Consider the following 23,369-nt stretch of genomic DNA (forward strand, 5'->3'; position numbering starts at 1 on the left):
TCTCTTTGTTCTGGATCTGGCTTTCTGATGTTCAAGTGAGCAGTACTTCAGGGGTCTCATTTCCCCATTACCCACTTGGACTGTGAAACCTTGGGTAAAGGGAAAGCAGGCAAAAATTACTTCTTTTTTATTTGGGTTCTTGGTTAGTGGTTTACATGAGTCTTAATTAAGTCTCCTAGTAGTGACCCTAGGCTGATCCTTAACCAAGCATTTCAGTCATCCTAGCCAGCCTCTTCCTACTTGTCCGCTTGGGATCCCACATCACCCTTGCCTCCTCTTGCAATAAGTACCACAGAAACTGCCTTTGCCTGGGCTTGCCCTGGCTATCCCTTAGGTGATTCTGATGGCCTTGCTTACTCTGAAAGGAAGTTGGTCCCAGCTGAGGGAGACCAACAGTCATAAGATCCTGACTTTTGCAGATGATTAGTGGGCTCCTGCTGAACTTGTATCCATGAATGGTGAAGGTAATCAGTACCAAGCCAGCCCACTTGAGTCAGAAGTATGAATTTTAGGTTACACAAAGAGAAGGCTCAGCAAGAGAGGAAGACCAGCTCCAAGATCATTCTCAGTGGTCTGTGCCATCTGTGACATCCTCTGCAGACCTGTTCCTCTGGCTTTCCTGTCATCCAGACAGTGACCTTTAGCATGCCAGCCTGACTTTTAGGAGGCCTTGCAGTGTTTGCACATTATGTAATGTCTGTGCTCCAGTAGAAATCTTACAGAAACAAATGGAGGAAGTTTGCTAGTCCAAATAGTGGATAATAAATCCTGCCCTATCTAGATAGACACTGATTTTCTGTATCCTTAGTTTATACACATATTTTTTTGTTGCAGTAAGGTCTGAAAAATTCAAGGAACCAAAATATTCAAGTACTTCAAATGCTGCTGCCCTTTTGGCAAAGATGGTATTTGCTATGGGCTGGGATTCTACATATTAGCCTTCTTCAGCAGATTGAGTGAAACATCACTTCCTACCGCATTCAAAGAGTAGCTCAGATTCAATTAGCATACTTTATAAACTTCACCTCAGTGTTCATCAGATCAATTAGTATAATTAGATTGTCTTAATTGTTTTTAAAGAAAACATATGGGGTTTTTTAGTTTAATTTTAATTCTGGAATGTTTGCTACTGCTTATTTCTTTACAATAGACGGTCTTCTGTTTCATGAGAAATAGGCTTTTCATTGAGACAGTTAAATTGGATTTCTTGATCAAAGCTAAAAGCAAATATATTTTAGCTTAGCAGTATCACAGGTCAAGATAATTAACTTGAAAAAATATTCTACGGTCTTTTCATTCATTAGGCCAAATTCATGTTTTAATTCCTTTCAGTTAACTAACTAGAAAAACATAGTGCAGATAGAAAGGACATTCCTGGTGGGCATGTTACTTTGTTGCATACATTCTTTAAAAAAAAAAAAAACTTTCATTATCTTTCTTTTCCTTGTCTACATGGAAATAACTGTTTAAACATGTACTAGTAAACATAAGCTTTACTAAAGAAGCACATATTTCTTCTCAAATATTTTTAATTCAATCTCAGAATAATTTTTTGAGTAAGACAAAATCAGACTCCCATGTTACCTATTCTCTCATTCTGTGTGTAGCTTAGAAAAATCTCTTGCTAAAAGACAACTGCAGCTTTAAGAATTCATGGAAATTTAGCCTGAAATGCAACATGATGGAAGAGGGGTGTGTGTGTGTGTGTGTGTGTGTGTGTGTGTGTGGTCAGTATTAGGATTTAGGACAAAAGGTGATTGGATACAACACTAGAATATCATCTCTGATTTAGAATTAAGTGACTCAATGAAAGTTTTGCTCTATTTTTCTTTTTTCTTTTTTTTAATTTTATTTTATCTTTTTTTTTTCAGTGCATTGTTTATGCACCACACCCAGTGCTCCATGCAATACGTGCCCTCCATAATACCCACCACCAGGCTCACCATACCCCTACTGCCCTCCCCTCCAAAACCCTCAGTTTGTTTCTCAGAGTCCACAGTGTCTCATGGTTTTTCTCCCCCTCTGATTTCCCCCAACTGTATTTTTCTAAAGAAATTTATATGTATATGTTATCTGCTACTCTACAAAGTTGTATTATTTTTTTCCAAAAAAAAAAAAAAAATCATATACCCTTGAGTTGTGTTTTTCCCTTTGGTGAACTCAGTGTGTCACAGAGATGTTAAGATGATCTGTTGGCAGACTACTGCAGACTAAATGGATAGTTATAATAACCAGTATAATGGCAAAACCAAACAAACAGGGGCATTCTGTGAAACCTGACAGAAGGCTCTAGACTTCCTCTCACCAAACCAGCAAGACAACTTGGCTTCCAGTCCCCAAGTTCTACCTCAGAAAACTGTGTGTGCATCTCCCCCCCAAACTTCCTACTGTATCACTCACTGGATTTACTTCCCTCTGCATTTTTCCTCACTGCTGAGACCAGTGCTTTATGAGGCCTAATTTTTGTCAGTCCCAACAGAAGCTCCTAGATGCTCCCTCTTCCCTGAAGTGATTTGTGCTAGTCTCATACCAGTACCCCCCAGCTCGGCTCACCAGCGTCCCTGTGCATCTGCCTCCAGTTCTGACCTCCACCGTAACATCAGCTCAGGCACCACTTCAAGGAAAGCAGCAGGTTTTTCCTCCTAGCAATTGCCTCCCAGACCCCCCAGAAAAACCGACACCAGCGCAATCCCTTCCCATTTCATTTAACAACCCTTACTGACACCTGTCATTAGCCCAAGTACACAGAGAAGCCCTGAAAAGAATAAGAAATGAAATAAAGCACCTGCCTTTCAGCTAACTTCCAGCTTCGTAAGGCAGACGAGTGTGAAGAATTGTCATCTGTCACAGTTAGGGCTGTTATGAGAATCGATGCCCAGAATGAGCGATGCCAATAAAGGAGGAATCAGTTCTACCTAGGTAAGGAAGAGAAAAGACAAATGAATTGGACTTAGAGATGAGTTTGGATTGTTCCAGAAAGATGAAGTAGCATCAAGGTAGGTGATGGAGTTCAGCAGAAGACAGTTTTCCTTCCTAGATTACATGTACTTGGAGAACTTGTGATGCCATCTCCCCTGTGAGCTGAAAGTCCTACCAGTTTCCAACATCAGTCCGCACTCCTCATTCCATTAGCCACTGTCCTGGGAGGGCAAGTCCTCAATGATACTTGGTAAGCAGGTTTCAGGATACAGTAGCAAAAAGACCAGATTATTAGACTCCTCGGTGAGTTTTCTTATACCTGGACTTAGATCTGTGATGGAAAAAGAAGTAAACAATTCACATTTTTCTGAATTCTTCTCTTTCCTTCATGTTCATGTTTTTGTTTCCATGACTCCTGCTCCTGGATATTTCCTTCACCGTGGTGCTTGAAACTCTGAATTCTGCTGGGTTTCCAGGAATGCTGTTGACAGTCATTGCCAAGAGAAATGTGTTTTCCCCTTAGGAAATTACATGTCCATTTGGTATTATTATTTCTGACCACTGTGTTGTGTTACAAGCATTTCTGAGGAATGAAAAAGATGGCTTCCTTGGAGCAATTACTGGAAAGGAAACTGCTATGTTACTTTCTTTAAAAAAAAAAAAGAAAGTATACTTAGATCAGAAATTATCAGGGAAAAAGAAGTATAGAAATAAAGACAGAGTGAGGTACATTCCCTGATTTTAAAAAAAAAATTACTTTTAGAAATACAAAATTCCTTATAAGCTATTTGAATTTTTTTAAATATTTTATTTATTTATTTGACAGATAGAGATCACAAGTAGGCAGAGAGGCAGGCAGAGAGAGAGGAGGAAGCAGGCTCCCTGCTGAGCAGAGAGCCCGATGTGGGACTCAATCCCAGGACCCTGAGATCATGACCCAAGCTGAAGGCAGCAGCTTAATCCACTGAGCTACCCAGGCGCCCCGCTATTTGAATTTTTTCAGTTGTTTCTGATTCAGGACTAATACTACAGAAGAGTGATTAAAACATGAATGTTTTTACCTCCACGAATCATCCCACAGTAAACTCCCACGTAACTCCTACTCAGCTCAAGAGTCCCCATTACCCGGATCTCAGAAATCTCCCTTATGGCCCTGCATGTCCAGAAATCCACTTCTGAGCTCATTCGGGTTGTTGGCAGAGTCCAGTTTATGTGGCTTTATGACTGACGTCCCTACTGTCTTGCTCACTGTGAGCCAGGGGTCCTTCTCAGCTCCCACAGGTCAGTCTCCACTCCCTTCCACATGAGCTCCAGCTTCAAACCAGCAGTGGTTCTTCTAATCCTTTGAGCACTTTGAATCTCTGACTCCCTCTTCTTCCGCCAGCCAGAGGAAAACTCAAATTTTCAATGAGCTGTGTGACTGGTTAAGACCACCAGGATGATCATCCCTAGTCATCTCTGCTGTATAGCATAACCTAGTTAAGGGGTTAAGATGTCATCAGATTCACAGGTGTCACCCACACTCCAAAGAGAGGAGACCATAGAAGGGCAAGGATTATTCATGTCAGCCTAGAATTCTGCCTACCACAGACCACTATTTTCTGCTGCTCTTAAATGCTACCTCTATCTGTCAAAACCCCGATATCCATATATGTGTAGTCATTTCTGGAAGAGTTTATATAAAATCAATATTATTTCTTCCTTAAATATTTGGTAGAGTGGACCAATGAAGTCCTCTTACCCTGGAGTTTTCTTTGTGAAAAGGCTCTAAATTACAAATTTAATTTCTTCAATAGATACAAGACTTTTCAGGTTATCTGTTTTCAAGTAAGCTTAAAATTTCTGACTTTGTTCACTTTATCTCAGTTGTTGAATCTCTTGGCATAAAGTCATTTACAAGATTACCTGATTATCCTTTTGGTGCCTGTAAGATCTATAGGGTGTCACTTCTCTTTCCCAATATTGATAATGTTTTATGTCTCATGTTCTCATGTATTTTTTTTCCTGATCAGTCTGGTTAAAGGCTTATCAATTTTACCGAACTTGTTCTTGGTTTCATTTATTTTCTCAATTGTTTTTCTGCCTTCTGTTTCACTAATTTATGCTATGAATGTTATTATTTACTTTATTCTGCCTACTTTGGCATTTTCTAGTTTCCTATGGTGGAACTGAGGTCATTCATTTGAGATCTTTTTCCATTTCTAAAACAGGTTTTTAGTGCTTTATAAATTACTCTCTAAATATTGCTGTGGTCATGTCCCACAAATTTGGATATGATGTGGTTTTGTTTTTATTCACTTCACAATACTCTCTTATTTCCCTTTAGATTTCTTCTTTGACCCAGGGGTTATTTTGAAATGGGTTATTTCATTTCTATATATTTGGTGATTTTCCAGGTATCTTTCTGTTATCGATTTCTAGTTTACTTCCATTATAGCCAGAGAACATATTTTGTATGATTTTAATTGTTTAAATGGATTGATACATGTTTTATAGACTAGGATGTGGCTTAACTTGGGAAATGCTCTGTGGATACTTGAAAAGGAAGTATATTCTGTTCTTGATGGGGAGACTGTTCTATAGATGTCACGTAGGTGAAGTTGATTGATGGTGTCATTTTCTTTTATTTTCTTTTTCTTTTTTCCTTTATTTTTTTAATTATTTTTTATTTTATTTTATTTTTCTTATTGTGTTACCTCAGTCACCATAAAATATATCATTAGTTTTTGATGCAGTGTTCCAAGATTCATTGTTGATATACAGTACTCAGGGCTCCATACAATACGTGCCCTCCTTAATAGCCACCACCAGGCTCACTCATCCCCCTACTCCCCTGCCCTCTAAAACCCTCAGATTGTTTCTCAAGAGTACAGTCTCTCATGGCTCATCTTCCCCTCCGATTTCCCCCCATTCACTTTTCCTTTCTTCTCTGATTCACCTTTCCTTTCCTTCTCCTAATGTCCTCCCTGTTATTCCTTATGTTCCACAAGTAAGTGAAGCCAGATGATAACTGACTCTCTCTCCTTGACTTCTTTCACTCAGCATAATCTCCTCCAGTCCCATCCATGTTGATGCCAAAGTTGAGTATTCATGATGGTGTCATTTTCTTTATCCTTACTGATTTTCTTTCTGACTGTTCCAATCAGTTATTGGAAGATGAGTGTTGAAATCTCCAACTAGATTTGTGGATTTGTCTGTTTCTTTTTATATTTCTGTTAGTTTTTACTTCACGTATTTTGAAGTTCAAACATATTAGGTGCATAAGCATTTAGGACTTTTATACCTTCCTGATGAATTAACCCTTTAGCTCTGGTAATATTCTTATCTCTGAAATCCAGTGTTTCTGATATTAGTATAGTCATTCCACCTTTCTTTGGGCTAAAGTTAGCATGATATATCTTTTTCCGTTTTTTAACTTTTAGCCGATTTATGTCTTTGTATATTAGGTCTATTTCTTGTAGGCAGCAAATAGTTGACTCTCGCTTTCTTATCCACTCTGCTTATTGATTTGAATGTTGAGACAATTTATATTTAATATAGTTATGAATTATACTGGCTTAAATCTGTAATCTTGATATATATTTTCTATTTTCCTATGTCTTTGTTCCATTTTTGCTTTTTTCCTACTTCCCTATGAATCAGTTGTGTATTTTTTATGATTTCATCTTCTTCATTGGCTTATTAGTCATTCTTTGTTTTGCTGTGTCAGTGATCAGTACAGTTTACAATGAACACCTTTAACTTTTACAGCCTTCAAATTACATTATACCACTTGAAGTATGCCATAAGAAACTTAACAACAGTGAGTCCTTTCTCCCTCCTGCATTGTGATAGTGTTGTCATATATTTCCTTCTTTGATATGTTATTATTATTTTCAGTTAAACAGTCAGTTGTCTTATAAATAGCTATAAATAACAGAAATGTAATTTAAATTTACCCACATAATTACTATTTCTGATGTCCTTTATCTATCTGTGTAGACAAAATTTCCATCTTCTTCTTGCTTTAAGTATTTCTCATGACATTTCTTGTAGTTCCACTGACAGTTAATTCTCTCAGCTTCTGTATGTCTGGAAATGTATTCTGCCTCCATTTTTTAAAGCTATTTTCACAGACTATAGAATTCTAGATTGGCAAGTTTTTCCCCTTTTTGTTACTTTAGAAGTGTTCCTCCATTGTCTCCTAGTTACATCATTTCAGAAGGAAATCTGCTGTCTGTTAGCTTTTGGTTCGTCTGTATGTTATACAGTTAACCCTCGAACAATGTGAGGGATGGGGCACCAACCCCCTGTGCAGTAAAAGATCTGCATATAGCTTTTGACTCTCCCAAAATTTAACTATTAATAGCCTACTATTCATCAGAAGCCTTACCAATAACATAAACAGTCAATACATGCTGTGTATGTTGCATTTTTATATACTGTACTCCACAGTAAAGTAAGCTAGAAAGAAGAAAACATTAAGAAAATCATAAGGAAGAGAAAATACATTAACAGTACTGTCCTACATTAATCAAAAAGAATCGCTGTATAAGTGGACCCACACACTTCAAACACATGTTATAAAAGGGTCAACTGTATATCATTTTTCTCTGTGTACTTTTAAGATTTTCTCTTTATCACTAGTTTGAAGCAATTCATTATGTACTTTGATATAGCTTTCTTCACAGTTCTTACGCTTTGGGATTCTTTGAGCTTCTTGGATTTGTGGGTTTATGGTTGTAATATTTTAATATTTTTTCAGATATTTTTTCTGTACCTCCCTCCTTCAGAGACTCCAGTTACATGGTATATGACATATGACACCACTTTCAAGTTCACTTGTGGTTCTCTGTGGTTCTGTTCTTCCCCCTGCCCCCCAGCCCCAGTTTCTTATTCTCCATGTTTCCTTTTGGATAGATTCTATTGCTCTGTCTTCAATTCACTAATTTTTCTTTTATGATGTCTACTCTGCTGTTATCCCATCTGATGTATTTTTCATCTCTAGAAGTTTGAATTGTATCTTATATCTTCCATAATTCTGCTTAACATGTTTAATATTTCTCACTTCTCAAATATATGGAATAGATTACAAAACTTTCAGTATCTGTAAATACCAATTTTATAAAAATAGGCTAATTTAGATATAATTAACATGCCATAAAACTCACTCTTCAGTGGTTGTTTTTTAGTATATTACTCAGAGTAGTACAACCTTGACAACTATCTGATTTTACAATATTTTCATCACCTTAAAAAGAAATCCATGCCTATCACTCCCCATTTCCACATTCCCCCAGTCCCTAACAAACCCTAATCTACTTTCTCTCTCAATGTATTTGCCTATAATGGACATTTAACATGAAAGGAATTATATAGTATGTGGCTCTTTGTAACCTGCTTCTTTCATTTAGCATGATGTGTCCAGGGTTCATTCATGTTGTGGCATGTATCAGTACTTCATTATTGCTCAATAATATTCATTATATGGCTATGTCATATTTTGGTTTTCCATTCATCAGTTGATGACCGTACAGATTGTTTCTACTTTTTGGTTATCATGGACAATGTTGCTGTACCTGTTCATATAAAGTTTTGTGCGGACCTCTGTTTTCAGTTATCTTGGATTTGTGCCTACAAATGGAAGTGCTGGATATATGTGGTAACTCTGTATTTAACATTTTGAGTAGCTGTCAAACTATTTTCCAAAGTGCCTGTACCAATTTACAATGCCACCCACAATGTATGAGGGCTTCAATTTCTCTGCATCCCTGTCAGCACTTTTGTTTGTCTTTTTTTCTTGTAGCCATCCATTAGGTGTGATGTGGTATGACATTGTGGTTTTGATTGCATTTCTTTGATGACTAATGATGTTCAGCATCTTTCCACACACTTATTGGCCATCTGTACTTCTTCTTTAGAGTAAGGCCTATTCAAATCTTTGCCCATTTTTTAAAAAGAATTATTTACTTATTTTAGAGAGAGAAAGAAAAAGAGCACATGCAAGCATAGGGGTGAGGAGCAGAGGAAGAAAGAGAGAGGGAAACTCAAGCATACTCTGAGCTGAGCGTGTGGAACCCAGTGCAGGGCTCGAGCCAGTGACCCTGAGATCACAACCTGAGCCATAATCAAGAGTTGGACACTTAACCAACTGTGCCACTAGGTGCTCCTTTTTGCCCATTTTTAATCAAGTTTTTGTCATTTTATTGAGTTGTGAGAGTTCTTTATATATTGTGGATACTAGCTCCTTATTGAATATACAATTTTTTTTTCATTCTGTGGGCTGTCTTTTCACTTTCTTGATGGTGTCCTTTAAAGTGTGTATGGTGGTAATTTTTATGAAAACCAGTTTATTTTTCCTTTTCTCACTTTTGCTTTTAGTGTCATGTCTTAGAACCCATTGTCTCATCTGAGATCACAAAGATTTATTCTTATATTTCCTTCGGAGAGTTTTAAATTTAGAACTGTGATCTGTTGTTAATTAATTTTTGTACACGGTATGTGTGTATATCCAGTTTTCGCAGCAACATTAATGTTTTCCAATTTTATTATCTTTGTCATTTTGGAGCCTGTTTTAATTAATTTTTTCCCTTATTTTGGGTTGTATTTTCCTGTCTTGCATGTTTGATAACTGTTTATGGGATGTTTTACATGGTTAATTTTACCTTTTTGGATGCTGGATATTTTTGTATTTATGTAGAAGTTCTTGAGCTTTGTTATGGGACGGTTATGTTATTTGGAAATAGTTTGATACTTTCTGTTCTTGCTTTTAAGCTTTGTTAGTTGGTTGCAAGACCGCATTTAGTTTAGAGCTAATGTTACCCCACTACCAAAGCAAAACGTTTCCAAATTCTATAGTTGATACACCATGAATTAAAAGATTTTCCTGCCAGGCTGGTAGGAACAGTAACTACTCCAGTTTGGGCACTCGTCCCTCTAAATCCTCTTGGGCGGTTCTTTCCCCAGCTTCTAGTGGTGTCCCACGTGATAGAGCCAGTTAGTACTTAGCTAGAGCTGAAGAGGAGCCCTCTGCTAGTCTCTGGAGCTTCCTCCCCAGCCCCTCTTTGAGCAGCTTTCTCCCCTTCACTACTCTGACCTACAAAACGAGGGCACTGACCTCCCCAGAATACCAGCTCTGCCTCCTAGTTTTACAGTGTGTCCAGAATTTGTTTGAATCAGCTGTGGTAAAGTAACAGGCGTAGAGAACTGCCTTTGGAATAAGAGTTTATTACCTACAGTTCCCAGGAGGAGACAGGGTAGAGGAAGGCATGAGGAAAGTGCAGGGATGCCAGGGTCCACCTTGTTTGGATGGAGAGATTATAGACACTGATTAATTCCAGACAGCAATAGAAAAAATATAAGTTTTTTCCGCAAAATTTTAGGTACAGCTAACCACTCAGTGAATAAAAAGAGAATTCATGCTTTCAGACTATTTAGTGAAAAGAAATTTTTAAGAGATAGTAAAGGGACACGTGGCTAACTCACTCAGAAGAGTGTGCAACTCTTAATCTTGGGGTTGTGAGTTCGAGCCCCATGTTGGGTGTAGAGATTACTAAAAAAACCAAATGAACTTTAAAATAAATAGAAGAAGAAAACATCATTCACACTAAAGGGGATAGAAAGTTGGAAATTAAAAGAAAGCAAAGCATATACAAAACAGGATGGTTGGAATCAGACCAGAGATCTCGTATATTAATATATGTGTCTCCGTTAAGTCCCTCTATTTAAGAGATACTTTTAGATTACATTTTTTTTAAAGATTTTTTTCATTTATTGTTAGAGAGAGAGCACAAGCATGCAGAGTCGCAGGCAGAGGCAGAGAGGGAAAGCAGGCTCCCTGCTGGACAAGGAGCCCAATGCGGGACTCGATCCCAGCACCCCGGGATCATGACCTGAGCAGAAGGCAGCAGCTTAACCGACTGAGCCACCCAGGCGTCCCACTTTTAGATTACATTTTTAAAGAGGTCTACTTATGATTTCAAGAGACATACTTAAAACAAAATGAGAAATGATTAAAAAATAAAGAAAAGGACAAATATATGAGGCAGATGATGACAGAAAAGAAAGCCATGTAACAATAATATGCCAATGAAAATGGAACCCAAGGTACACAACATTTAATGAAAATTTGTAGATGAGGACTTTCTCAGGTATGTGACATCTTGGAAGGGAGAGGGTCAACTTTGCTCATTACACAGTCAGTACATAGGGACTAACCCTCAATAAAAACTCTTAGGGAGTCTTTAAACCTATTTTAAAATGAACATTTATTTTAGTTGTATCTTTAAAAAAAAAAAAAAAAGTCAGGAAAGTTCCACCTTAGTAACTGCATGCAGTTTCCCTAGTATACATGATTTATCTTTAAGTCTGTGCTTTTAATTGCACCGTAGGTCATTTGCTCTGGTGGCTGACATTAGGCTGTTCTGTCGCTGCTGTGTGTCGCTGTTGAGAAAGGCAAGTGAGGGCAACATAGCTTTCTTGGCCTCAGTGACACCTCACATCAGACAGTGCTTGCTGTAAGGAAAAGTGCGAATGGGAATTAAATCCGATTAGTTTGACATTTGTGTTCATTGTGTATATTCTAAGTGTTTGACTCTTTTTTTATATGTAGCTAATGCTGCCTACCTTGGGGGCCAAGAAATGATGCAGGTGGTGAAGAGAGACAACGAAACCATAAGGACATACTTACCTAAGGTAATCACTTTGGTGCTGCAAGGAAGTAAGTAGATGGGCAGAAATATTTACTAAGCGTGAAGTGCTAGAATTGGTTAAGAGTCTGTAAGACCTCCAGGGTTTGTAGATTTCACACAGAGTTCTACTTCTAGCTCAAATAAGGCAGTTCTTGAAAGTTGCATAGGAAGTAAGTACAGCTGACTGTAGATTTCAGTATATACTTAAATAAAGTTTACCACCTGTTTTTGTTAGGTTTGCTTCTAGAATCAGTGCTTCTCTCTAGGGCCTTCTACTGAGGAGGTCTCAATAATATATAGAATAATGAGTTATATCAAATTGTAAATAGAACACTGGACAAAAACTAACATCACTATGACCTGTTGACTCAGCCTGTCTTTCTTTATTCTCCAGTGCATTAGAATAGGAATGTTCAGCTCTGACACCAAGACCGGATTTCTTTGCAAGCAGGTGCAGAAAGGCAAAGATTGAAATATTTAGCATTTGGGAGTTACTGCTCCAAATGTTAGCGTCTTTTTTTTTTTTTTTTAGACTTACTTTGTTTATTTCAGAGAAAGAAAGAGCATGAGCAGGAAGAAAGGCAAGGGAGAAGGAGAAGCAGACTCCTCACTGAGCAGGGAGCCCTATGTGGGACTCAGTCCCAGGACCATGGCATCATGACCTGAGCTGAAGGCAGACGCCCAACTGACCAAGCCACCCAGGCACCCCCAAATGTTTGAGTCTTGCACAAACACATTTGGAAGCACCAGTCTCTGAAACTGGAGGGTACCTTGTTTAGGAATATGTCTAAGAACCCTAGAATTGGTGGCTCTGGTACTCGCATGGCATCATTTGTCTGCTGTCCATTCTGCATAGGATGGAGCTACGCTGTCTAAACACGACAGCCACCAGCCACGTGTGGTTCTTTGTGGCTAGTCTGAAAGGAGGTGTGTTGTATGTATAACAGACACATTGGATTTCAGAAACTTAGTACCCGTAAGAGATAAAATATTTCACTTATATTTTTATATTGATTGCATGTTGAAATGATAATATTTTAGACTACTAGGCTAAATAAAATAGACTATTAAAAGTAATTTCCAAGCGCCAGGGTGGCTCAGTCATTAAATGGCTGCCTTCAGCTCAGGTCATAATCCCAGGGTCCTGGGATCGAGCCCCGCATCAGGCCAGGAAGCTTACTTCTCCCTCTTTCACTCCTCCTGCTTGTGTTCCCTCTCTCGGTGTGTCTCTCTGTCAAATAAGTAAATAAAATCTAAATAAATAAATAAATAAAAGTAATTTCATCTATTCTTTTATACTTCTTAATGTAGTTACTAGAAAATTTCAAATTACATATAAGCTTATATATTGGGGGGGGGTGCTGTGCTAATCTAGAGTTTTATGGTCAGCACTGAGCTGTGACATCTGTAGGGTCCGACCCAGGGCGCCCTGCTGAGGGGCCAGCTATTCCAGGCCCAGGAACCCACAGTCTGCAGGTCAGATCTCAGATACCCTACCCCTGGGTTTAGAATGTCTTCATAAACTTTGAAACGTTTGACTTCAGCTTGCTACAGTGTTAATTCATATTTTTAGAACCTCCCAATACAATTATCTTAAAGCAAAAAATGTATACTTTCTTTAAAAAAATATTTTTTCAGAATATTGATCTATAGGAGCTGTACCCAAAGAGGACTTTTGAAAATCTGTGTTTGACTTAGGGCCATAGTGGTCATTTTTTTTTTTTTTTTCTAAAATAGCATTTGGCTAGAGATTGAAATTTTGAAGCCAGAAGGAAACCCTCACTGGCTGAATGGGGGAGGTTGGGGCCTCAGAAAAACACTTTCTCCAGGGCTTTCAGCTGTTTCCAGTCATTGAAGGATGTAAAAATACAAGAAAAACAGTATTTTATTTTTCAGCTAAATTATAAGTGAATTTGTTTCAAAAAATGCATTTAAGTTCTCAAGGCTAGAAGTTCATAAAAACAACTCAATTCCCAGTTAATAATCAGACTGGCAGAAGCCCACTTCCAAAACTCACACTTGCAGAATGACTAGACCCATCATGTGTCAGAACCCATCTTACCACCTGTGGAAGCCAGCTGCTATAAAATACTCATCATTTCTGGATTTTGTTTGTATGTTGTGCTCAGAAAGAGGTCAAAAGATGGTGCTAACTTATTCCTGTCCTAAGTTAAATCCATATGCAAGTGTAATCATTCCCAGATCGAAGTCTGCTTATGGTAACTGTGTCAGGACTGTAAGTTTACTGAAATTTTTATAAGAGAAGTATGGGGGTATAATGGTAGACAGCAGGCCATTTCAAGGTTATTATTAACACAGTCACAGGAATAAACTTTTCCAACTACAGAGAATAGTTTTGTTTTGTTTTCCTAAGACAGCACGAAAGGTACTTATGGAATTTGGGAAAGCGAGGCATTGTTTAGTTTAATGATGCAAAACTACCTTGCCATTAATTGATTATCTTTTGTACCGACTCAGTTTGATCCCTTCACTAGAATAATACAGTTCCAGTTCCTAAGTAAAACGAGGTACAGAGAGACAGGAAGTTTATTGCAACTTTTTGTTTCTGTAATGAAAAAAGAGGAAACATGCTGTAATTTAATATTGGTGAAAGTTGAATCAACATACGTCCCAGTCTGCTTGAGAAAATAAGGAAACTCGGAAGGGCACGTAGTTTTAGAAAAGTGGTGGGCATTGCTTTCCAAACAATCCTGATATGTTGTTCAACTTGAAAACCAATTCCCAAGACTAGACATACCTGTTTCTGAATACTCTCGTCAAGGATACTCTGTCCCATTTTAGCCCCAAACAGAGGTGGTCAAAAACTATATACCTACCCAGGACTGTCCATTGTGAAGACTCCATGAGCCCCACATATTTTGTTGCCAAAATACTTGAAGGTATCTCAATTATTCAACAAATTTTAAAGCAGTTCTGAAAAATGTGTCTTTGTGCCATCTGGTCAGGGAGCCACAAGCAAGTTAGTCTAAAAGTCTGCTCCATCATGTGAATGGCTTTGGGATTTTTTCTGATCCCCTAGAAAACTAGCATACCATCATCTGCAAGCTTTGGTTCTACATTCAGATTTTCCACCACTGGATTTCCATTGTCCAGGTGTCCACTTTTTAACTTCTTAAGGAAAGTGGCCCTTTTTAACTCTGAAAAATCTACTGGGCTGATTGCCAACCTGCTTGCCTCCCTGCACCCCCCCCCCCAGGTCTAGAGACTTCATCCATGGTAGCAGTTGCATTTATTAGCGGGGCTTCAATACTACGCAGAGTTGCTGCCCTTTCTTGGAGCAAATATACCAGACTCACCGTTCTTTCCAAGAGACCTGTGGCCTCACAGACTGTGTTCTGTCTTCACCTGACTGAATCCTACCTGTCCTTTGAAACTTGGCTCCATTGTCATCTCCAGGAGGCCTTCCCCAGCCCCTGGTTTTGGTTAGATGTCGCTCCCCCAGCTTTCCCGGTTCCCTGTGTAGTTTATAATATTGCCTTTTTTGCACAGTATTTAAGAGGTCAGTTTGCCCCTCTTGTCTATCTACAGGTCAGGAACTATGTTTTTTCTCATCTTGGTATCTTTAAAGACTCAGAACATTGTATGACACCTGTGGAGTTAATAATTAATTGTGTACCGGATACATGGTTAGATGGATGGGGAAGCCATCGAGGTAGAGATTCTAAGCTGCTTTTGTGCCATGGGTCTGTTTGGCCCTCTCATGCAGGGACCCCTACTCAGAGTAACTTTTTAAGTGCATAAAATAAATACATGAAATTACTACCAAAAAAAGCAATTATATTGAAGTATAGTTATCACAATAACTTAAAAACAGATTTGTGGTATATAGTTTGTGCACCTTTATTAACACATTAAATAATGAGATATAATAGCAGTCAGAATTAGTATTGTAAATTTGTAGCAGTGAGCATAAATAACTTTTTAGTTATCTTCACCAACTTTTCTGTGATTTGGAAATTTCCATAATTTTATAGGTAACAAAACATAGACGTTACTCAACTATTGTTTGTTGCCTGTATTCCTAACTGAAGGAAATACTAAGTTACAGTTAGAGGTTGGCAAAAATAAAGATGTCATCTTTTTTCCCAAGCAGGTTTACATTACCCCTCCCCCTCTGTCACCGCATCCACATGAACCCATGTGGACCCACAGACCCCCAGTGAGGAAGCCCTACCCTGAAGACACCAGACAGGGTGGGGCAGCATGGTGGTGTGGCTTGAGCGCTGGCCTGAGAATAAGAAGCCATGAAATGCTACGCTAAAAAGACGAGGTTATTTTGACCTGTGGGAGAATTAGTGCATGGTCTCAGCAAAGGGGTAATGATCAGGGTCATACACAAAATGTTTGCCACTGTCTGGCGGCCGCTTACTCATCCGAGCCCGTGCCATCCGCGAACCACCAGCCCGTTGAGAGCGACCCGTTCACATGAGTCAGCCCTAAGAATGTGGCTGGGTTAACAAGTGAGAGGGATTATTGGGGTGGTGGGGGATGTATGGAAAAGATTGGAGCAGAGGAGATTTGAGATAGGGAGATCGCTCGAAAAGCTTTTACAAGGACTGAGGCAGTGGGATGGGGGCGGAGAGGAGGGAGGATAGGGAAGGTTTAGGAAGTAGAATCAGAAGCACTTACACTAATAGGACATGAGAGAATAGAGAAGGAAGCGTGTCAGGTTGTCTCTGTACTGAGATCCGTACAGGCTAGGGGCTGTGGGACAAGAACCAGCAAGCCGTGGGAGGTGGTTGAGAAAGTAGTTCCTGTGGGTGCTTCGTCTGAGGGAGCTGTGGGACCACCAAGCAGGCACGTGTGAAGCTTAGAATGGTGGTCGGGGCAGAATTTCGATTCGGATATAATGAGGATAGACTTGAAGCCGTGAGCCTGCATAACTGTAACAAAAGGAAGTAGTATGTGGAGAGAAGACATCCAAAGATTGATCCTTGAGAGAGAAGAGCTTGAAAGGTTAGAAGTAGAGGAGCTAACGAACAAGACAGGAGTTGGAGGGGAGGGTTGGGAATGAGAACCAGACTAGAATAAACCCAAGTAAGAGAATCAGCTCTACCTTTTCCCCATCCCAATCCCAATTCTTTTGGGAACCCCTAGGGTATGTAATGCTTTATGAGGCACCTGGTGTGTCTGAGGCCAATAGGTCCGCATTCCCTTGTTCTGTCATTGTTCTAAACTGTAAGGGAATGTATGTCTCATTCACAGAAAAGTGAATTAGTGTTTGGTTTAGAAACTTGAAGTTTTCATTTAAAACTCACTTAGGAGGGAAATTCTAAACTGCCGTGACCATCTCTGGCCGAGGCATATGGAAACAGCTGGTGTGTGCTACTGCCAGCCCGGATCTGAACCTCACTATCAGGCAGCAGGGGTCTCAGGTCGTTCCCAGCAAGAACTCAAGAGGTGCAGCTTTGTGACAGAGGCGGGCAGCCGTCGAGGGACCACCTGCAAAGTGGTGCTGCCCCTGCCCCCAGAGGGTCAGGCCAGGGTGACAGGGTGGTTTGGGAAAGGGGCAGAATGCCCTCAGGCGCGGGAACTCCTCCGCCATGGCTCTTTTCTTGGCCCACCTGAGCCCAGAGGTGCCTGTTGCCTTTGGGAAGAAACCCTGTGCAGTTGTTTGCAGATTGGGGCGTGCAAATCCTTCAGACATGCGCACGTCCTGCTTAGCAGAGCGTAGGAAGTGCTGCCTGGACCAGCTAACCCGGACTGCCTTCCGCCGCTCCGCAGTCTGAAACGGATTGTGTTAGTTCTGCCTGTTTCATTTGAAACCTATTCGGAATGTCATAATCATCCTGGAAATACGTACATTTGTCTTTGTCTCAATCATTTTGACCTTGAGAGCTTCATCTTAGGCACTTGTGTAAGTGTACCCTGAGTTCTCCAGGGGAGCGTGGTTGAAAGAAGCTAGTGTGTACTGGGGAGCAGTCTTCTGGGTCTCAGCCTGAGGTTCAAACCCCACCAGCTCTACCACTCGCTTCCTTATGGAACCTTGACTAAGTTACGTGACCTCGCCATGCCTCCTTTTTTCATCAATAAAATGGTTTGATAATAGTATCTAGTATCACACATTTGTTCCAAAAATATACTGCTGTAATTCATATAAAGGCCTTCCAAGAGTATTTGGCATATACTAAGCATTCAAAGAAGTTTATTATTATTATTACTATAAAGTTAGTTATATCCTAGATATGCCTCTAAGTGCTTCCAAAAGACTATTTGCTTAACTTCTCCCCCCACACACTCCTTCCCAGATATTTTCATTCTGTAGCAAAAGATTTTGGTGATATTAAATATAGAGCCAAGAGACTCTGGAATGTCCCAGCCCCGTTCTAGATCACAGACACCGCTCCCCTTGAGGTGCCTAGGGGAGATGTTGTACGGGAACGAGCAGTGATAAAGAGAAGTACTTAATCTTTCCAAGACTTGGTCCAGTACCCTCGTGCAGAGAATTCAGATGAGCTGAACTTGGCCATTTCTCTAAGTTAGTTAAACAAGACCCTTCAGCACATCTGCTAGTTTCCAGAGGCATATGACCAGGAAGAAACAGAAACACAGGGCGATAAATTTGTTCCCTATGCCTCAGACTCTGTAGCCTCGCCAGAAGAAAATCGACACCTCGGGTCAGCTTCTTACGCTAGTCCCACGTAAGAAGGAGACAAAGCTGGTCACTAGCTGGCCCACTACCTTTAGGAGTGAGTGTGTTCTGGCCCTTTACACTTGAGTCACCCAGGAAAGAGAGAGCCCCACTCTGCAAGCCTGTTGTTGTGCCACCGGAGAGGGGTCCAGTCGGTCACCCACCAGCCTGCCTCCTCCCCCTCTTCCTTTGGTGCCTCAGTTCCCAGTGCTCCCCGAGGTGCCTGCAGAGGGAGAAGGGCTCAGTGGTCATAAAGGGTTGTGTTGTCTTCTCCGTCCCCAGCCACGTCTCTTCATCTTTGGGGATTTTAATTCTCATGTTCTCAAGAATGATAATGGAGCCAATTCTGGATAAAAGGAAGAAAGGAAACAAGGTAAATTGGAAAGTGAATTTCCTAAACGGTCTCCCTTTCTTTAGCAATTCTTCAAGTTCCTAAAAAGGGTTGCTCAGAAAGACTGCAGTGAAATTGTAAAGCTCTTATTTACCGCTGTCCCTCTGTTCCCAAGAGGAATGTGATTTTTAAATAACGGGAAAGAGGCTTCTGTTACAGAATAGGCCTCTGAGGGTGGAGGGTCCGACTGTCGTGTCCAAGAGGGAAGGCAGCAGCCTGCCCGGGGTTCCCTGCAGGGGGGCGGGGGGTGCACGCAGAAGGCTCAGTACCCTGAGCCTCGGAAAGTGGCGGCGAGGAGAGGACACAGACAGGGCAATGAAGCAGGACAGGGAGATCGAGCTGGAGGTAACTGGGTGTTCGGGTACAAATTTGACCCCTTGGTAGTACTTTATGACCACTGAGCCCTCTTTCTCTGCCGGCACCTCAAGGAGCAGTGGGAATCGATGGGGTACTTGGGGTACTAATTTGGCCCTGCTTTGTATCTGATCTTTGGCTTCTTTGATCGTAAACAAAACAAAAACCACAAACAAACCCAAACCTGTCAGGTGGCAGTTATTTCCGAGAAGGAGAGGGAAAGTGGAGAAAGCAGGAATGACAATTTTTCTGACTTCTCAGAGCACAAAGGAGACACTGTGTCTCCTCCCTGAGCATCTACACCGTTGCTCTGGTTACTGTCGCGATGATGCCGCGGCGTTCCCTGCCGCAAGTGTGACCGCTCAGGACTCTCTCTAAAGAGGTGGGCTTGTGCACACGCTGGGCTCACAGGGAGCTGCAGCCCTTTGTGGAGTGCTGGCAGGGGAGTCCCTGTGTGGCCCAGCAAAGCAGGAGGCCTTACCGCTGCTGCTGCCGCCAGAGCCCAGGGCCTCCCCCTGGGAACCCGACCAGGAGGGGAAGTGGCAGCCTCCAAATATACTGGTGCCATCCTTTATTTTGGAAGACACTCGACCAGGAATACACAGATGGCACTGCAGTGTGGGCTGCAGGTCTCATTAATAAGTAAAAGTGGCAAGAGTCACCTCAGCGAGCTAAGCATGAGTGGTGGCTTGACGACAGGGCCTGTGCCTCACGGTGTATTTGGTTGGCGACTAATCTTGGATCTTCCAACTGATGTCTTTCCAGTATATTCCCCGTGATCTTCTCAAGGGAATACAGCGTGTGTGTGTGTGTGTGTGTGTGTGTGTGTGTGTGTAGAGAGAGTGTGTGTGCACTGTATGATAATATATATAATAAAATGCTTTTAGGCTTAAAGAAAGTATATAGGGGCGCCTGGGTAGCTCAGTCAGTTGAAGCAACTGACTCCTGATTTCAGCTCAGGTCATGATCTCATGGTCACGGGGTCTAGAGCTGTGTCAGGTTCCATGCTGGGCAGGGAGTCTGTCTGAGATTCCCCCTCTCTCCCTCTGCCCCTCCTCCCCGCTCACAAAAAATAAGTCCTTTTAAAAAAAGAAAGTGTGTAATACTTAACTATCTTCTGAGCCTGACATATCAAAAGCAGCTTTTCAAAAGAAAATGTATTTTCTTAAAAATTAATTTAAGGTCAAGTGACTGCTTTTTCCTCTGACCTGAGCACAACTCCCACTATAGGGAAGACCCTCGACAGATGTTCCCCCCCAGGAGGTCCCTTTGTCTTCATCGTCATCACCAGTAGAAGAGCAGCTCCCCTTTCGAGTGCTTACTATATGTCAAGTACCTGATATGCTAGTTTTCTAATCCTTACCACCCCACAAGGGAGCTGTTCTGTCCCCACTTTACAGGAAGGAATTAGGCACAGAGAGGCTAAGAAACTTGCCCAAGGTAACAACGCTAAGAAATGGAGGAATCAAGATTCCAGTCAAGGCAGCTATGGCTTGGAGCCTGAGCGCTCAACACTGCCCCCGCTGCGCTGCTCTCCCCCATAACTGCATCATGAGCTCTCACAGATTATTTTACCATAACAGAACATGAAGGCTTTATGAGAAGCCCTGTCTCTCTGAGTTGCCTTGAAACACCATTTATCCCTCGGCTCAGCCTACACTGTATCATGAAACAGGTTGCCGAGAAACCACTGGAAGAGAGGAAGTTCGATACATTTAACCACCAAGAACCAGTTTATACCAAACTTGGCTACACGGTCAACTGTGTTCTAAGGAGCTTTTCAAATTCAGCTTATCCATAAGGTTAACAAAATGAATAAATAAATTTATGAAGTAAATGAATACATAAATAAAATTAAATAAATAAATAACATTCTGAGACTATGAAAAACTTCCTTTTATCAGACCTGTGTTTCCTGTAATGCCTTTGGTCCTACTGGATTGTTGAGTAAAGAGAAGTAATATAAATAGAGATTTTTTTCCCCAGTTTTATGGAGATGTAATTGACACCATACATTGTGTTAGTTTAAGGTATACAACATAATGAATTTGTTATATGTATATATTGTGAAATGATTACCACAATAAGTTTAGTTAACATAATCACCTCACATAGTTATAATTTTAAATGTCTTAAACGATGGAAACTTTTAAGGCCTACTTGTCTTAGCAGCTTTTAGGTATACAGTAGAATACTGTTAACTATAATCACCATGCTGCGCATTAGATCCCCAGGACTTACTCATCTTATAACTGGAAGTTTGTACCTTTTGACCACCTTTACCAAATCCCTCTTCCCCCATCTCTGGAAACTACCAGTATGTTCTCTGTTTCCAAGAGTTGTTATTGATGTGGGTTTTTTAATAGATTCCACCTCTAAGTGAAATCACACATTATTCGTCTTTCTCTGATTACTTCACTTAACATAATGCCTTCAGGGTCCACCCATATTGTCACAAGCAGCAGGATTTCCTTCCTTTTTATAGCTGAATAGTATTCCCATGGCAGGGGGTTGGGGCACACATGCATCACCACATAGAGACTTTTGTGGTTTTTTCATGTTTAATATTTTAAGATATGTTGGGGCACCTGCGTGGCTCAGTCAGTTGAGTAGCTCCCTTCCGCTCAGATCATGATCCCGGAGTCCCAGGATCGAGCCCCACGTTGGGCTCCCTGCTCAGCAGGTAGTCTGCTTCTCCCTCTGGCTCTCCCCCATCCTGTGCTCGTTCTCTCTCACTCTCTGTCTTTCAAATAAATGAATAAATGAATTTTTCTTTAAAAAAAAAAAACCCAAGGGCTCTAAAAAATATATTTTAAGATATGTCACTGAAAGTGATTTTTTGTTAGTTATTAGCTAAATCAAAAATACAAACTGAGATCATAAGATGATTTCTAGCATTTCTTTTGCTCTTAAAATAAATTCTCTGTTCATAATGCATGAAAGCCAACAACTCAAAATGTGTACTAAAACCAAGCTTTGTTGACCCCTTCAGGGCAGAATTCTGGTTTTCCTATGTTGGGCTCCTGTAACAGTTCCTCTCTTTCTGCCTTTTGTTGGGCTCCTGTAACAGTTCCTCTCTTTCTGCCTTTTGTGTTGAAGGGCCAGTTTGTACATGCCTGTGTTTTTCCCTAGTCTGGCAGCTTCTCCAGGCCAGAGCTGTTTCACTCACTTGTGAATTTCAACCACTTCAATATCAGATGGGAAATAGGGTTAGAGTCATTTTTGGTGGGACTGCTTTGAGTCTGTGAGTTTCAGCAGCAAAAAGTGAGAGAAGAAAACACCCACATGAGAACAGACAAATGTGGTTTTTGTATGGTGGCAAACTACAACAATTGGTAGAGACATTTCTGCAGGGACGGATCTCCTTAGGGGTGCACTGAAAGCTAAAGGAAAATACATCTGTGAGTGCAGAGACTTTCATAACTGTAATTCCACCTTACCACAGAAAACACGTGACGAAAAGCAAAAAGCAGTCCTGAGCAGTCAAAATGTACAACAACTGGGAAAATTAAATTTTGTGTTTAATAGAGAAGTGAATTACTTAACATGACAGCAATTTGGAAACACAGAATAATTTCCATTCAATAATGTGTACTTTTTATCAACTCTCATGCGTATCAAAACGAGCGCCAAGGAGAAAGAAACTACAGGAAATAATTTATCTTCTAACAACCCGTTAGATTTAAAAGTGCCGCTGATAGCCTGAGATTCTCAGGTAACAATTCTGGTAATTTCCTGGCAGTTGTCCCATCCATGAATACCCTGGAACTGCAGAGATGGTGAGGAAGCCTGTAAGGAGAGGCGTTGGGGGGCGCCTGGGTGGCTCAGTCAGTTAAGCGGCTGCCTTCAGCTCAGGTCACAGTCCCAGGGTCCTGGGATCAAGCCCTGCGTCAGGCTTCCTGCTCGGGGGAGAGCCTGTTTCTCCCTCTCCCCCCTGCTTGCGCTCTCTGTCTCTCTCTGTCGTTCTCTCTAAAATAAATAAATAAATAAATCTTTACCCCACACACGCACACCCAAAAAGTACAGATGTTGGGTGTACTCCTACCCTTGCTGGCCACACTCAGTTTTCAAAGCCAGTTTAAGACCCTCCCCCACAAACTTCAGGTTTATATGTTTTCATAACATGGGTCAATTCATTGTTAATCGTAGAGGGTAGTAAAAAGAACTGATCAGGAATGTTTTCTCTGGATTTACAACGCACCAATTGTTTGAACTTAAGCAAGGTACTCCCACTAAGCCTCAGTTTCCTTTTCTATCAAATAGGGGTGAAATGCCTCCCTCCGAGTGTTGTTGTGAGGACTCCTTGAGTCCAGGGTTTAGCACGTTATTCTCAGTTTTTATCGGTTCATTATTATGTGTCGTGATGGAAATTTGCTTTGACAGA

The 23,369-nt window shown here is 40.8% G+C and overlaps 1 protein-coding gene across 3 annotated transcripts in view; it reads left to right on the top strand.

Moving 5' to 3' along the window:
- Positions 1 to 23,369, top strand: part of LDAH (lipid droplet associated hydrolase) — a 107,600-nt gene that overhangs the window by 80,682 nt on the left and 3,549 nt on the right. For all 3 annotated transcript variants that reach the window (XM_032353204.1, XM_032353205.1, XM_032353206.1), the window contains exon 6: positions 11,510 to 11,592. In XM_032353204.1, the coding sequence (XP_032209095.1) occupies positions 11,510 to 11,592 (83 nt within the window). The remainder of the gene's footprint in view (positions 1 to 11,509; positions 11,593 to 23,369) is intronic.

The sequence above is a fragment of the Mustela erminea genome, chromosome 7, assembly GCF_009829155.1.
Source record: "Mustela erminea isolate mMusErm1 chromosome 7, mMusErm1.Pri, whole genome shotgun sequence".
Taxonomy (NCBI): domain Eukaryota; kingdom Metazoa; phylum Chordata; class Mammalia; order Carnivora; family Mustelidae; genus Mustela; species Mustela erminea.